At 42.8% G+C, this 16,376-nt stretch overlaps 1 protein-coding gene across 1 annotated transcript in view; it reads right to left on the bottom strand.

Moving 5' to 3' along the window:
- Positions 1-5,361: 5,361 nt before the first annotated feature.
- The window catches only part of LOC138955449 (uncharacterized), a 17,467-nt gene continuing 6,452 nt past the window's right edge, over positions 5,362-16,376 (bottom strand). Inside the window, exons 2-3 of the mRNA XM_070327055.1 lie at positions 7,504-7,725; positions 5,362-5,730 (exon numbers count right to left, since the gene is read on the bottom strand). Of these exons, the coding sequence (XP_070183156.1) occupies positions 5,562-5,730; positions 7,504-7,700 (366 nt within the window). The 5' untranslated portion in view covers positions 7,701-7,725 and the 3' untranslated portion in view covers positions 5,362-5,561. The remainder of the gene's footprint in view (positions 5,731-7,503; positions 7,726-16,376) is intronic.

A 16,376-nucleotide genomic window follows, 5' to 3' on the forward strand; every position in this document is an offset into this window, starting at 1 on the left:
CCTTCATTGTAAATGTTGTTCGTCCTTTGTTTTGGAAGATGACCGCAGGCTCATGGTATGCTTGGATCTCTAGTCTGTCCAGTAGATAACTGATAAGCTTGTCCGGGCCAGGATTCCCGTTCCGCATGCGAGTGTTCAGCTGTTGGGGTTGTGGCTGCCCTGGTTTTCTGAATTGTGCGCTTTTGCTCTGCAATGTAGATTATTCTGTTTTCCGCGGTCTGGGCACCAGTATAGCTTATGTTACGCCATTATTGGAACTGAATATCAAGGTTTTTCAGAGAGATTTTTAGTGTGTCCTTACAGATATATCTTTGCTTCGTCAAAAGAAACAACCTGCAGCGTACGGCAGCTGAAAATTAAAGGTACATATAGTTAAAACAATCATTCAACTGTATTTATTTGACCTTACACAGACTGTGGGAAGAGGCCAACCGTCTTGAACAAAAAAATTGTCCGCAGGAAGCGACTCCAAGAACACAGACGACTCGAAGCTGAGTGACATACCTTGTAGTCTTTCTATGAAAGTAGTGGTCCAGTGAACGATACCTTCTGCCTGTGGTTTGACTTAGAGTTAGACTCTTTGAGGATGTTGATAATGACGCATGACACTGACAGACTACAGAGATTGAGTGACACATTGCGGCAAACGAGTACACACCTTCCGATACCTTCTGCCTGTGGTTTGACTTAGAGTTAGACTCTTTGAGGATGTTGATAATGACGCATGACACTGACAGACTACAGAGATTGAGTGACACATTGCGGCAAACGAGTACACACCTTCCGATACCTTCTGCCTGTGGTTTGACTTAGAGTTAGACTCTTTGAGGATGTTGATAATGACGCATGACACTGACAGACTACAGAGAGTGAGTGACACATTGCGGCAAACGAGTAAACACAGCAAACTCTAATTAAAAGAATGAAACATGAAAACTTACCTCTGGTTAGACTGGTTAGTATGCAAAGGTTCGCTCTTCCCTACTCTCTCGCAGTAGCTAACTTTGTTGGAGAGTCATTCCAATGAACTGATAACGTTCGCAGTCGGCCACTTTGCAGATGTAACGAAAAACCGAAACGCTGTAAAAAGCAAACCCCGCTTGACGTCCAAAATATTTTGGCATTAAACACTGTTTATGCCTCACAAGTATTGCTCCTCTATTTAATGGAGTTTATTTTATAGGAATGTTTTTAAACCTAATCTCATTGTGTTCGTTTTGAATCAAAAGTCTCGCCCCAAATTCCGACAATAAATCAATATGTCCGCCGGATATCGATATGGTTGCTACAAGGTTGCTTCGGTTACAATACGATGAATAATGTCGAGGAATTTGTGGCAAGTGGATTCAAACTTACCAAGATACTATTTTTAACTTCCCATTCTGGAATAGTTGTTGGCATTTGTAATCATTGTCTCGTGTATGAAATCTCGTCTATTTACAGTGGAACCCCTTTTAGACCCCCCTCCCCCTCCAGCCCCCTTCCTATTACAGACACCCCCCCTCCCCCCTTTCCTAATCCCATTTCAGCCCTTGCTTTGTTCAGATTTCCTTGTCGACAATGTCTGAACATGTATATGCCCTGAGAAATTCTATGATCTTATTTTCCAAAATAAAGTCTAAAGAGGGTGTTCCACTGTAGCAGACACAGGCAATGTGTTGTCATATGAAAGGCAATTGTGGTTTTCAAAACAAAAGTACAGGTTACTCACATTTTTGGTGTCGGGTAAACACAAAACCATCACATCATACTCATAGTGGCAGAGTGGTGATACATGTATATATATGTATGATATTTGAAGGAAAATGGATGACAAAATAAACAACAACCTCTCTCACCACAACATCAAATTTATTTTCTTTGGCAGTTCTAAGAAAGTATTTTTGTGAATTAAGGTCCCAAGCACATAAATGCAGAACCTCAGGTTGGCCTCTTTTAAAACACTCATCCCAATCCACCACAATGAACAAAAAAATAACAACAACATACAGCAACAACAAAGAGAATGTCGCATGCTGCTTTTATCATATAAAATGTTATCTTGGTTTACTAAACCTAACTGTTGTTACAAAGCTTAAAGGTACTGAACTTGTCAAATTCAGGTGCACGGAGCCCCTGGGGCTCTTAGTCATACCTCAGGCAGCTGTCCGTCAGAAGAACTACCAAGTTTCATTGACTTGCACCCAAAGAGTCAAGAACTGCGATTTTGTTTACGAATTTCGTACTCGGACCCGGCTTGACCTATTTTTGGATCTAAATTTAGATCAGGTAGATCACCACATCATGCACTAAAAGACACGTCACTAGCAAACTATGTCAGACATCATCATGAGTTTGTGTAAAACAAAATGGAGGCCGGAATCGCTCAGTTGAATCGAACTCCGACCAAACACCATGTAATAATTAGGTTAATTTATGCGCTCGCGTGAACAAGAAACTGTCGAGCTTCACAGATGTCGTCGTTGGGTAGTTTTGGGTTTGTTTTACTACCATAGGAGGATTTTTGAACTGTAAATGCACTCAGCTGCAACAAAAATGCAAAACGAAGGCTGTGAGCTGCACTGTGCCTTTAGTAAAAAATCAAATATATATGTGTCAGGAAACAAAAAAATGACAAAAAATATTAGTTTGAATTCAAAGTCTAGCTTTTAAATTTTTTTTATTTATATATTTTTTTTGGAGGCCTTACAATATTTATTTGATGTAACACGCACTGAACATATAACAGGACAAAAATCATTAGATTTAACCATATTTTTCATTTGCAACGAGTGTCATAATGTTTACCTTTCTTCGTACCATAATTCAAAATGGACCCCCCGCGGGTTAGGGGGAGTCCCATATTGGTTGGGACTAGAAAGAATTTACCCGATGCTACCCAGCATGTCGTAAGAGGCGACTAACGGTTCTGTTTCTTCTCTTCTTTTGTCTTATTTCTGCCTTACCAGTCCTTTCACCTATATTTCCTTCCAAGAAAACTCTCCCTACTTTTCCCTGCAGTTTTCCAATTCTTTTCTTGTTGTCTTATTTCTACCTGACTGGATCCATCACCTTTATTTCACTTACCAAAAGTCTTCTTTTCCACATCCTTATTTCTCTGCACCCCGCATGTCGTATGAGGCGACTAACGGATTCTCTTTCTCCTTTTACCCTTGTTAAGTGGTTCTTGTATAGAGTGTGGTCAGTGTTTGTGAGGATTTTGGTCAGGCAGTATGTAAGAAATGTTTGGTCCTTTGTACTGGAAACTTGCATTCTCCCAGTAAGGTCATATATAGTACTACGTTGCAAGCCCCTGGAGCAATTTTTTGATTGGTGCTTTTGTGAACAAGAAACACTTAACAAGTGGCTCTATCCCATCTCCCCCCTTTCCCCTATCCCATCTCCCCCCTTTCCCTCGTCGCGATATAGTGGTTGAAAACGACGTTAAACACCAAATAAAGAAAGAAATTCAAAATGGGGTTAGGGTTACGTGTTGTAAACTTGTGCACAAATTTAACCATCGATTTTTATTCTTTTTTGATATCCTTTATTTTTATTTTTTTAATTTTTTTATTTTTCATTTATTTTTTTTCTACAAATAAGTTGTTTTTTTTGTGTGTTTTTTTTGCAGTGTGTACAATAATTAAATTTTTAAAATTTTTTTTTATATATATTGTGTAATTTTTTTTTTTTTTTTTTTGCAGTGTGTACAATGATTTAAAAAAAAAACCACAACTAATATCGTGTTAAACTGCGAAGAAAAGTGTGTGTGAACAGGGATTGTTACTGGTGTTAAATCCGGACATACACAAAACACAAAAAGTAACTAAAAGTGTGTTTTATCTTGACATTTTGCTAAATTGTAAAAATAAGGTCAAATTAAATTATTTATATGTATTTAACCTTATTTCAAGCCTCCATAGTTATTTTTGAGTGATTTTGAAGACGTGTTTTATTTGGACGTCGAGGTAAAATTTCATGTCGGAGTAAAGCCCAAAATTTCACGCGGGAGTCGAGGTATCCACCCATAAACACATACACGCACATACACACACACACACACACACACACACACACACACACACACACACACACACGCACATGCGCGCTAAATATAGAATTTCATGTTTTTATTATGAGCATGAAAGTTGCAAAGGATGAAGTGTTCTTTCTGTTTTAAAGGGTCACAAACTGATGATAAGGTAGGCCTACACCCAGCACCTCTTGTTCACATGAAAAAGGTTGACTTCTGCCAGCAGACGGATCCTGAAGAACCCAAAGGAAACCGACAACCGCTAGCAGTGCATGAACATCTTTAGGAGGAGGGAATGGTGACAGACCGAGAAAACGAGGACTGGGAACTCAGTAACCAATCCGAGGAGAGCTGTGACACAGTTATCACTGGAAGGTACAAGCTTTTGTCATGAATCTTCTGTCGCTGTTTCTTAGTTGAACATGGGGAAATGCCCAATGTCCCGTTTCACGCTTAATCACGAATTTCGCTATATCTCATGTACATTGTTGTAAACATTCCCACCCCCCACGAAAGAAAAAAAAAGATAAAAAGAAAGAAAAGGGAATTTATGCAACAGATCATGTCCGTATGTGATTGTGATGTATACTATTTCTATGTCGTCTGCTCCTGAAGCAGACAATGTTGTTTTGGAGCAACCCGGATGACACGGGGTGGGGTGAAACAGAGGATGATGGGTACATTATAAATATAGCCCACAATCATCCTGACTGTAAACAGTGACAGCCGAAATATTAGCTGAGTTTTTGAGGAGTAGAAAAGCGACAATAATCCCGGCGAGTATCATTGTTTTTTTAAGCTTTTCTGTTTTGATATCGTACCACTATCATGGGCTTTCAATTGAAGTGAAAAACTTCATGAGAGTGGTAGTTATAGTGTGAAAAACCTTCCTGTACTACTCTGCAACAGTTCTAACCTACTTTGGAAGCGTGGGTATTTGTTCCTTCTGTCAAGATGGTTGAACGTGCTACAGTTTTGTTTGTCGGACACTCGCATGCACGAAGACTTGGGGAATTCCACAAATAACCTCTGCTTTCAGTTTCAATGATCTCTCCCTTATGAGTATGTTTCTGAGTCATAAATTCACTATCTGATGCAAAAGTTTTGACAGACCTGAGTTTAGTGGAACTCCCACTCTATGTCCTAAAAAAGATATGTAACAAAATCAAATCTTAGAAATTAGAAAAATATATAATAGTGAGGGTAAATTTCGAAAAGTTTAACTTCAAGCAGTTCATTTAACCAAGAAAGGTAGTGAACGTTGTAACACAAGAGGGGGGGGGGTATATTTAATGTACCCGTTATACATTCATACCGATGCATATCACCACAAACAGTTATTTCTTGAGTCAAATTCATCGATTTAATTTGTATTTCTATTTGCGGGGCACAGGCTATGCTGACCGGCTCACAGAGTATCTGATGCGGGAGTACACCAACAGCCCCAGGAACCTGGAACTAAGTTTGTGGGATCATGTGGACCATGTACCAGACCACCTGGCATCCCAGTACCATCGTCCCACCATGCAGGAAGCTGTTCAACACAGGGTCACACGATTCCCTCCAGCTGGGGGAGTTTGAACCCCACTCTTCCTCCGTCTGGGAAAGTGTCCCTGATCGTTTTCACGGCACAAGCTGGTAGAGGCACCCTGATGCTTTTGCCTAGAAAACCCCAACACCATCGCACCAGCTGCCTGTAGGCGACATATCTGTATTTCCTGCGAAAGCAAGAAAGAAACAAGTGGTGTAAAGCAATCCCAGAATAACATTGAACACACTGCATTTTTGTCACAAATATAATATAGGCAAATATTTAAAATCTATATATCAATAACCCGTAGCAAGAAAATAGATTACAATTTCATACGAAAATCGTATAGAAAGCGTGTGGAGCGATTCCTTGAAAATGATTGCTGAGATCTTCATGAAACTTTGCATCTAAAACCTTCCAGAAGATGTCTTCCTTTTTTGACTCACATGCGAAGCAAAAGTGAGTCTATGTACTCACCCGAGTCGTCCGTCCGTCCGTCCGTCCGTCCGGAAAACTTTAACGTTGGATATTTCTTGGACACTATTCAGTCTATCAGTACCAAATTTGGCAAGATGGTGTATGATGACAAGGCCCCCAAAAACATACATAGCATCTTGACCTTGCTTCAAGGTCAAGGTCGCAGGGGCCATAAATGTTGCCTAAAAACAGCTATTTTTCAAATTTTTCCCATTTTCTCTGAAGTTTTTGAGATTCAATACCTCACCTATATATGTTATATAGGGCACAATAAGCACCATCTTTTGATACCAGTTTGGTTTACCTTGCTTTAAGGTCAAGGTCACAGGAGCTCTTCAAAGTTGGATTATATACATATTTTGAAGTGACCTTGACCCTGAACTATGGAAGATAACTGTTTCAAACTTAAAAATTATGTGGGGCACATGTTATGCTTTCATCATGAGACACATTTGGTCACATATGATCAAGGTCAAGGTCACTTTGACCCTTATGAAATGTGACCAAAATAAGGTAGTGAACCACAAAAAGTGACCATATCTCATGGTAGAAAGAGCCAATAAGCACCATTGTACTTCCTATGTCTTGAATTAACAGCTTTGTGTTGCATGACCTTGGATGACCTTGACCTTGGGTCAAGGTCACATGTATTTTGGTAGGAAAAATGTGTAAAGCATGTGAGTCGTATGGGCTTTGCCCTTCTTGTTTCGATAAATGTCAGGCGGAAACCTCCTTTTCTTCATCCATAAATATAAAGATATGACATGTTCACTTTAGAAATTTGTGTTGGAATCTGTTATGTAGGTATACTGTATGCAGGCAGTTATCGAACTATGACCAATGTCCGCCAAGTTCTATTACTGTAGGCTTTCACCAACGATCATCAGCTACACACCCATTCTAAGCAATGAGGTACATTTCCGATGTCAAAACTTAAGAAAAATGAACAAGCTCTAATCATACTGATAATTATGTGGATAGGGTGGATTAATGTATTAGTTAATTATTTGTCAGGGGAGTTACAATTTTGTTCGTCATTTTTTTTAATCGGAGTACACCTGTCGTGGGGAGTAACTTTCTCACGTATGAGTAGAGTAACATATTCGTACGAATTTTTTACTCCGGAGTAAAAATCTCGTAGGATTAATATCGTGCTACACCGGCAAGTAAGAAGTGTACATACTGAAGAATCCCACATCAATTAAATTGTATCTTGAAAAGTTTGTGGGTGGGTGTTCAGTCTTACAATAGGTTTTGTATTTATTTCACACAAATGCTATTGTTTCCCAGTTGCTGTTATTTTCCACTGTTAATGTTTATAATGAAGATTTAATTAGATTCGATGTATTTGTGTCTAGTTTACGTATCCGATCTGTTTATTTGTGTAATACAATGTACTACAGGGTATTTCACTCTCTTGTCAGTGTAAGAATATGCAAATATATCCGAATGATAATCTTCTGATTTGTGTTGTGTTACATACTCATGCAGATCGAAGTTTAGACGCCCGTAGTCCTGCTTGTACGCATAGTATGCGGTCTCCAGGCAGTAGATGTCCAGGCACACGGTACGAAAGCCAGGATGTGCTGTGATGCAGCCTACCTGCTCTTCCAGGCCTTCTACCTTCTGTTTGATTTGTCTGACGTCGTGGCAACACACACACTCAACAGAAGTTGGCATCCGGCAGCAATGTCCGCACTGACACCTGAAACAGTAATCATAACAGCATGCCCCGTTCACATAGGAGACACACAAAAAAACGGGTGATTCTTATGTATGCACAAAACTTACCATGCTTTACAGAAACAACACGAACAGTACCATTAGTCGCGGTTTCACAATGCATGCAGTGTTAGTACCCTTCGAGTGAATCTAACAGGGTCGCTTTTTAACACTGACCACACATCGTGACTGACCTGGCCACTGTGAAACAGAAACAATGTCCTGTCTCCTCAAGGTGTTTGAAAATACTCCTGCACTGTCTTTTGAACAGTGTCCCATGTTGCGAAACAAAACAGACCAAACATCAATCAAAAGAAGGGAACTGTTGTGTATGCATTTTTGGATATTTCTGAGAAAGCATCACATTCACAGAATTCGATTTCAGCCTGCTTCTGTTGGAGCCTGGGGAACATAGCCACTACACAATGGTCGCCTCATCACGGGTATCGCGCGTGCGCACACACACACACACACACACACACACACCCACACACATACACACACACACACACACGCACAAACAAATTAATCTTTGTTCATCACTGAATTATTTATTTTCAGATCTACGATAGATCTTCCTAGTTTTTCTGTTGAAATCGGGCACACGCCATTATGCCCCCCTCCCCCACACACACACACACCCTCCTATTCAACAGAACGAAGATTGTTTTGAAGAGTTCTTCAAAAACATACCGCTTCACTCAAGATTAAATTCTGCACTGATTTATTAAAAAAAAAAAACACACGCTTTGTCTGCATCATTCACAACAATCCTTGGTATCGTCCCAGAATTGCCTTTCGTTCATTTTCAATGCCTACTCGAAATGTCCTTCTACCTTTGAAAAAACTATTTCCCAACCTCCCTACTGACCAAACAACATCTCTGGCACGATTTCCTTCCTAAAATTAATACCCCAAATCACCACTTTTAGACCATAACTCATGTCCTTCCGTCGTTTTACAAATCGTATAATGGCAGATCTAAAATACATAAAAAGGTTACAGGGGCATAGGCACATGTAAGGCAATATTTATCTCCCGATATAACCCCGTCGGTTCAATCTTCAAATGGTTCAAAACTACAAACACCGTACCGGTTATGGATTCCTACTACGGGAACCGGAATAGGTCCTGTAAATATAGTAACGGAAAAACCAAGTTCAACACCACTCTATATATACTCCAGATATAGCCCCGTCTGCTTCTTTCCGTCCATATACTTTTTAGTGGTGACGCCCCATATCTGGAGTATATATATATATATATATATATATATATATATATATATATTTATAGATATCCCATGACCTCCCTTCTTTGTCTCTTTTACTTCAGTATGGGTATATATGTTGTATTTTTATAGCTCAATAAATACATCATGGACTCCAAAAAATATATGATAGTGCAGATTCCGATTTGGGCAAAGAACTACTTTCCTCCCGACCTTTGACCTCGCGCCGAATAATGTGACACATTTGTATGAAGTTCCAAAATCGTATTGCACGGCTCAGAAAACCATATCAGTTGCACGCAAAAATGAATCTCAGAACTGATCTGATGTATGAAATGCAATAAGCAAACGTTTCTTTCATTATGAAAGCAATGCAGGTCGAAAAAAACGAACAAGATAACCAGATGCTAGCGAACCAAAACAAAAACACGAGCGCCCTCCCTTGCATCGTTAGCAGACGACTTTTGAGAATCTGTCGGTAGCTAGTGTGTTTTGGTGTGCGCCTTCAGCTATCAAACATCGGCTGTTTCACGTGTTTTGCGAGCAAGTCTACTCTTTTGCCTGGCTCTGCAGTAAGTCCACATTGGCGATGAAGGTATCCAAGAACTTAACATGATTGTGTGTATTTTTCCGTAATCCAGTCATATTCCTTCAAAATGCAATCAATCGGCGGTGACAGACGTGTCGGTCGCGTTTTCCTCACACCCATACCAGTTTAAGTTCATCCGTGCAAACACACTCGCAAAACAGTTGATCACGTACATACATTTCAAATAGGGAGCAAATGGTTAAATCTAAACCTACATATTTGTTCCCTAAAATTTGCTTCTCTGTCAATAAGCCTAATTACACACGTTCGAGAAAAACAACGTGGAATCGATTCTGAATCGAGTAAGCCAAATGGGTCCCAAACCCGTTTCGCCCGTTCTGCCGACCTGAAACGCAAAACAAAAGAATTGTGCGCTTCAACTAAATTAATTTCTATTCGACTTCATTACTTTCTTGCAACTTATGAACCTTTACTTAAAGCTTTTAAATGGTCTGAAAGTAGTGTTACCGCGTACTTATCGATGCACTCATTCGTTTTATTTTTTCAGCGACGGTCACTTAGTTTAAGGTTGCAAAAGGGCTAAGTCTCGCTGGCAACACAGTTTTACCCTGCACAGATCGCAACAGTGCCGCTAGTAGTCTACACTTTGTGTTTGATGGTAGAATGGGATATACAGATTACAACACTCGTGGTTTTTATATGGCTTGTATTTCAGTCAAGACCCAGCGGGAATATCAATCGAGAGCCACTCGCCAGAGGCTCGTGTCTCCCGATGATATTCATCCGCTGGGTCTTGACTGAAATACAAGCCATATAAAAAACCACTCGTGTTGTAACCTATACATATAGTGCCCTTAACATACTTCTCAAGTTACTTTTTAAAAATGTTGATTTTTTTGACAAACCTAAATTTCCACTCAAAAGGGTTTGCTTTTGGGGATAATATAATGAGAGCAAGGGGCGTGGAAAAAAAAGGGGGGGTGCAAAGTAAAAAGAGAGAAGGGGTGATTTTATAACCCCGTTTTCATGTACACCAGCACAAATGTAATGAGAATGGTAACAATGAAATAAATTCTTGGCGGAAACTTAATACGTGCATATGATTTTAGCTGGAAACTGAAGACGGAAAGAACGTCAAATAATACTATGTCTTATCTCTCGGTCAGTGTGTGTGTCTTATCAAGGCGGTTTTTTTTCAGTGCACGTTGTCAGGCCGGACTGACCAGGGTCGTGAAACACAAGTTCGCCACACCGCCACTGCTGAACTGACAAGATGCCTGCGGTCAGAGGAACGCTTACGTGAAAATGGACTATCGTTCACTTGACTATGACTATTTGTTGGCTTAACTGAAATAGGCACCGTGTCCAACAACAAAAATAATGTGAAAGATGCTGTACGAGCCTTTTACTTGTATCACTGAATTTAATGCAATAAAAATGACAAATGTACGGTACCGGTTTTCCTTCTCATGGTTGTGTGTGTCCGTGTGTGTGTTGGATGCATGCTTTACTTTGTTTAACAGACATGAACTCACTCGTATTTTACACCCTCAGAAAAAAACGACCACTGGTATAAAACCCAAAGTTTGACACACTTTCACTCGTACTGAAGACATGGCGAAACGAAACGCTGGTCGCCCCAAAGGGTACAGAGGCTCCTTCAGACAATCAATACCACCAGACGAAATTCTTACGTGCCGCCCAAAGGACTGGTCAAATCCATTCAATTTTTACAGGTTGATGGAGTCGTCCAATGAAGGAATCGTCATGTGGCTCCAGGACAATAGCCTTCTCAGATGCCATGTCGAGTGCGACAGATGCCACACAGTCTGTAACGTCCAAAAAAGAACCTCGGCCATTGATGGGGTAGTTTTCAGATGCACAAAAGGCCACGAGAAAAGTCTCCGATTGTTTTCTTTTTCAGCGGATCCCATCTCTGTCTTCAAGACATCCTGGAATTTGCCAAAAGCTACCTTGAAGGGCTGTCACTCTACCAGTGTGCCCAAAGAAGTGGTATGGCCTACCAGAGCACAGTGGTAGACTGGGGTTCCGTCATAAGAGAGCTCTTCAAAGAGTACGTGGCTAGAACTCTTCCTGGAATGAGATTTGAAGGGGAAATTGAAATCGACGAAAGCTCCTTCGGAAGGCGCATAAAACACCACAGAGGCAGACCCCTAGGCATGACTGTCTGGGTCCTGGGCTTGGTTGAGAGAGCCACGAACCGGATAATTCTCTACCCCGTGGAGGACAGAACCGCTGACACTCTCCTGAAGGTCATCAAACGGCATGTTGTGACTGGCTCGACCATCTACACCGATGGTTGGGCCAGTTACAACAGGTTAAATGACGAAGGTTATTCACATTTTAATGTCCTTCACAAGCATACGTTCCGACAGACCTACGAACACGTAGAGACAGGACAAATAAAAGTCGTGCACACAAACCAAATCGAGGGGGCGTGGAACCACGCGAAAAAAAAAGTTCAAGGCCATGAGCGGGACGGTCCTCTCGCAGTTCGAAGGGTACCTGGCTCAGTTCATGTGGCACAATCACATGCGGGGATCCGTATACGAAGCTTTCTTTGAGCTGGTGAGGAACATTTACACACTGCAAGAAGAGGCCCACTACTCCTACACCACGCCTCTGTTCGACACGTGGCAGATCCACGACGTCAGAGAATGTGATTGTTACACGACACTTGAGATTGCCACAAGTTCTCAAACGTCGTATAGTTGTGTTCTTTTATTCTACGTCGCCCGTCTTCGCAGCAGCAGAAAACAACTCGTCAAATTGAGTTCGAGGATTTATTTAGCATTCAATACATACAACTGCACAACGTAGCAGAACTCAAATAGAAGCTTTTTTAACATTCAAATCGCGCTGGCATATATAGTAAATACTCAATCATCGAGCATATTCCAGACCGAACATGATACAACTACATTTTACGAGCCGTGCATGGACTAAACTAGCGACATTCTCTATGACGTACATTAAAAGCGCCGACGCACTTAATCCGAACGAACGCCACGAACTCACGACTAAAAACAGCTGGTAAACAACTTGTTTTGACAGGACTAGAAAGTTCACCTGCATTCTCGTCCAAGCATAAATATTGTGTTTACAAAATATAATATCGGTACTTTCCCACCAAGTACAAATAAGTCAACTACATGCAACACACAAAACTGAACCAAAGCTCAGCAACGGTAGCGTTTCCTAACATTACCCCCAACACCAGAAGAAATTTACCTAATTTCTTTCAATCATTGAAACGCTACCTGTACACATATTATGTATACATAACAGATTGAAATCCAGGTATGTACATTAGTCTGTTGGAGAATGAACACAGTTTTACTCACATACTCGGCTGAGAAAATCTGCTCCAACATTGTCTGAACCCTTGATCGATTCCACTCGCATATCAAAGTTCTGCAAGTACATCACCCACCTCATGATACGATTATTCACAAACTTCGCAGAGTTCAGGTAGGTGAGGGGTTTATGATCAGTCTGAAGCACGAATTTCACCCCTTGGAGGTAGAGTTCAAATTTCTTGATTCCCCACACGATGGCTAAACACTCTTTCTCCATGGTCGAGTAGTTCTTCTCGGCTCCTGACAGCTTCTTGCTGGCATAGCTGACCGGAAACGGTTTACCTCCATGTTCTTGCATCAGCATAGCGCCGATCCCTTCGTCCGATGCGTATGTACGCAAGATGAACTCTTTGGCGGTATCAGGAAGGCGTAGCACCGGGTCTCGTGACATTAGGTCGCGCACGGTCTGGTATGCCTTCTCCTGAGCTGGTCCCCAGAGTATTCGGTTGGGGCATCCTTTTCGGGTCATGTCCGACAAAGGCGCCGTTATGGCGGCGAAGTTTGGAATGAACTCTCTGTAGTACCCAGCCAATCCAAGGAAGGATCGCACCTGCTTCTTGGTTTCAGGACGTGGCGCATTGAGGATCTTGGTGACGTTTTCCAACAAAAGCCCCTTTTGACCTTCCTTCAGTGAATGACCTATGAAGTCAACGTTGTCGGTCCCCAAAATGCACTTGCTGGGTCTCACGGTCAGATTAGCTTTTGTCAGGCGGGAAAACAGTTCCCTCAAAGTCTCCAGATGCTCCACAAAGGCCTCCGTGTGGACTAGCAGATCATCCCAGTAGTACACAACATTCTTCATTCCTTTGAGCATTTTTCGCATTCCCCTCTTCATGGTAGCACCACTGTTCACCATGCCAAAAGGCATCCGCAGGCACTCATACGTTCCGTCTGGAGTTGCAAAGGCGGTCTTTGGTATGTCCTCTTCGCGCACAGGAATCTGCCAATATCCCTTGCTGAGATCGATCTTTGAGAAGATCTTACTGCCAGTCAACCGTCGGAACAGATCAGCCGCCGTCGGCATTGGTTCAGGATCAAACACGGTGATCTTATTCACCTTCCTGAAGTCAATGCATACCCTGTTTGTACCGTCTTTCTTCTTGACAACAACAACGGGAGATGAGTAAGGGGATGATGACTCACGGATGACCCCCATCTTCAACATGTTGTCGATGTACTTCTTCAAGGATTCCCGAGCCTGAAACGGGATAGGGTATGGTTTTGAGCGAACAGGAACGTCAGATGTGAGGTGGACTTCATGTTCGACCAAGGACGTAGAGCCTGGAACATCAGAGAACCTATGGGTGAAGTCGCCCATAAAATCATGCAGCTCCTTCTGCTGATCTTCTGTCAGGTCAGGTCCTAGCTTGACGTCATCCACTCCCTCTTTCTTGTGGAGGTCTCCCAACTCCAGTAGTTCCTCACCGTCGAACTCGTCTAGTTCGGCTGGTTCTTCCACCATTGCTGCGACCTGTACTGCTTCCGGAGGTCTCTCCACATACAGTTTCAGGAGGTTAGCGTGGTAGATCTTGGACTTCTTGCCGACATTCACCTTGTAGTCGTTGATCTCTACCACGGCCTCAACCTCGTATGGGCCTTTCCACTGCATCAGTAGTTTGTTGTGATTAGTGGGAAGCAGTATCAGCACTTTGTTACCTGGTGTAAACTTCCTGTTTACGGCTTTGCGGTCGTAGTAGTGCTTTCCACTATCCTGAGACTTTCTCAATTTTTCTCGAGCAATCTCGAGAGTCTCCTCCAGTTTCTCTCGCAACTCAAACACGTACTGGTAACTGTTCTTCACTTCAGGTGTGTCCACATCTTTCGTCCACAATTCCTTTAGTATCTGCATCGGGCCTCTCACGGTCCGCCCGTACATCAGCTCGAACGGGGAGAATCCAGTGGACTCTTGTGGCACCTCCCTGTATGCAAACAGCAAGGCATTGATGTAGCGATGCCACTGCCTTGGCTGCTCACTGCATAGTTTCTTTAGCGTGGACTTCAGCGTCGCATTGAATTTTTCGACCAGCCCATTGCACATCGGGTGATAGGGTGTCGTAGTCAAGTGACGAATGCTCAGCAGCCTGTTGACCTCTTCCATGCATTCAGAGACAAACTGTGTCCCCAGGTCTGTGAGGATCTCTTCAGGAACCCCAATTCTGCTGAAAATGTCCACAAGTGCCTCGGCAACCGTCTCGGTGTCAATTTTCTTCAGAGGCACGGCTTCTGGGTACCTGGTTGCATAGTCTACCAGGGTCAGTACCCAACGATGACCCGCTTCACTTGGCGGTTTGATCTCGCCGATGAGGTCAATGGCCACCCTCTTGAAAGGTCGGTCGATCAAAGGCATCTTCTGCAACGGCACTCTCGGGGCCCTTCCTCGAGGTATGGTTTTCTGGCAAATATCGCACGATCGGCAGAATCGAGTCACCTCTGCATGCAGTCCTGGCCAGTAGAACGCAGCCTGGATTCTGTCCGATGTCTTCTTGACCCCCAGGTGACCTCCCATAATAGAGTCGTGGGCCACCTCCATCACCTGGCGCCTAAGTGGTTGAGGCACCAGAACTTGACGTAATGGCTTCCCACCGTTGACTCTCGGGTGCTGGAACACTCTGTACAGGATCTTGGCCTTCACTTCAAATTGCACAGTGCCTTCGCCCTTAGTCATCTCCTTGACAGGACGACTCCTGTACTTTGTTAAGGTCGAATCAGCTTCCTGTAGCTGAATCAGCCGATCCCTGTCCACGACAGCAGTTGCAGAACTGTTGGTGACCCTGAGTGGCGTAGTTGTTGTGTCCTTCTTCGCCTGGGCTCTGGTCGTCACAGCGCTTACAACCTGCGGCTGGTCGCGGCGATGCACAGTTGCTCTGTCATCTCGTAACAGTTCGCTGATATCTTCATTCGCGAATGGCAGTGGGTCTTCCTCCTCAGCAGCAGGCTGAGCTGAGCCCATTCTCCATTCGAAATCAGGGTCATCAGGACGTCTCGCACCCCCAATATTCCCAATTAGTAGATCGTACAAGGGCTTCTTCAGGCAGACGGCCTCAACTTTTCCGGTGAAGTCTGGAGTATCGATCTGGTCCTTCCCGTCAGTGGATGCTGGAAGTTTCGATGCCCTGTGTAGCATTTGCTGCTGGTTATCTCTTAGGCGTGGTGCCTCGTGCTCATTTTGAACACGCATCATTTCTGTCTGAAGCTCTAAGCGCTTCCTCTCCATTTTTATTTGGAGCTCTAAGCGTTTCAGCTCAATTTGCCTTTCTTCACGCTGTGCTTCTCTTTCTCTTTCTTTTTCTTCACGCTGCGCTTGTCTTTCTTCACGCTGCGCTTGTCTTTCTTCACGCTGCGCCAGCAGTCGTGTCTGGGACTCGACGAACTCCGTCAACTGCTTGCCTTTCAGTCCCAGTTCAATTCCTTTTCCCCAGAACTCAGCCATTCTGGTCTTTTCCGGTGCGTTCGTCTGTATTCTTTCACAGCCC

Source organism: Littorina saxatilis, unplaced genomic scaffold, assembly GCF_037325665.1.
Source record: "Littorina saxatilis isolate snail1 unplaced genomic scaffold, US_GU_Lsax_2.0 scaffold_889, whole genome shotgun sequence".
NCBI lineage: Eukaryota > Metazoa > Mollusca > Gastropoda > Littorinimorpha > Littorinidae > Littorina > Littorina saxatilis.